Source organism: Mesitornis unicolor, unplaced genomic scaffold (assembly GCF_000695765.1).
Source record: "Mesitornis unicolor isolate BGI_N332 unplaced genomic scaffold, ASM69576v1 scaffold2354, whole genome shotgun sequence".
Taxonomy (NCBI): Eukaryota; Metazoa; Chordata; class Aves; order Mesitornithiformes; family Mesitornithidae; genus Mesitornis; species Mesitornis unicolor.
This window is the reverse complement of record NW_010179210.1, coordinates 65,769-66,619: the sequence shown is the minus strand read 5'-3', so window position 1 is coordinate 66,619 and position 851 is coordinate 65,769. Positions and strand designations below refer to the sequence as shown.

Here is an 851-nt window from a genome sequence, read left to right as displayed (position 1 = left end):
CCGTCTCGGCCTACAAGTTCTACCTGGCCTTCGAGAACTCCCAGCACACCGACTACATCACTGAGAAGCTTTGGAGAAACGCCTTCGCTGCCAGCGCTGTCCCAGTCGTCCTCGGCCCCCGCAGGGCCAACTATGAGCGCTTCATCCCTGCCGACTCCTTCATCCACGTCGACGACTTCCCCAGCCCCCGGCTGCTGGCCACCTACCTGAAATTCCTCGATAAAAACAAGCCCAACTACAGGAGGTATTTTGCTTGGAGGAAGAAGTATGAGGTCCACGTCACCTCGTTCTGGGACGAGCATTTCTGCAAGGTTTGCGAGGCCGTGAGGGCAGCTGGGGATCAAATCAAGACCGTACGAAATCTGGCCAGCTGGTTTGAAAGCTGATGTCCCTGGCGAGTGAGGCTTACTTGGTCAGCCTGTGCCGGCAGTGGACCATGTCCTGAGGTCGTAGGGAAGGATGGATCTCACAGAGCTCATTAGCCGAGGTGGTATGCAGCAGGCTGTCATCAGTGAGAGGAGCATACAGGTACAGATAAACAAGCTGTGAAAACTGTACAAAAGGAAGATTTTTATTTAAGTGCAAAATTATGAAAGTACAAAGATGCATCAGGCAAGATGGTTCTTCAAGAGCAAAGTTAAACTTCCAGCAGTCGTACAGATCCAAAACCTTTACAGTTGTGCACAGCTTGGCATAAATAAGGAATGTCAAGTTCTTCAGCCATACAGCTGAAACCAATTTTGTTGGCTATGACAGCTTCCTGGACTGTGAAACTTTCTTCTGCTTACAGAGGATACATGATCAGTGCTGGCTTTCCGTACTCGGAAGAGAGAAGTGAATATTTTTAACAG

At 49.8% G+C, this 851-nt stretch overlaps 1 protein-coding gene across 1 annotated transcript; it reads left to right on the top strand.

Annotated features, from left to right (window-relative positions):
* Window positions 1-5: 5 nt before the first annotated feature.
* LOC104539202 (alpha-(1,3)-fucosyltransferase 4-like) lies at window positions 6-386 on the top strand (the record flags this gene model as incomplete). The annotated part of the gene is made up of 1 exon (XM_010182672.1): window positions 6-386. A coding segment is annotated over one exon (381 nt), but the record flags the coding sequence as incomplete, so codon positions are not given.
* Window positions 387-851: the final 465 nt, after the last annotated feature.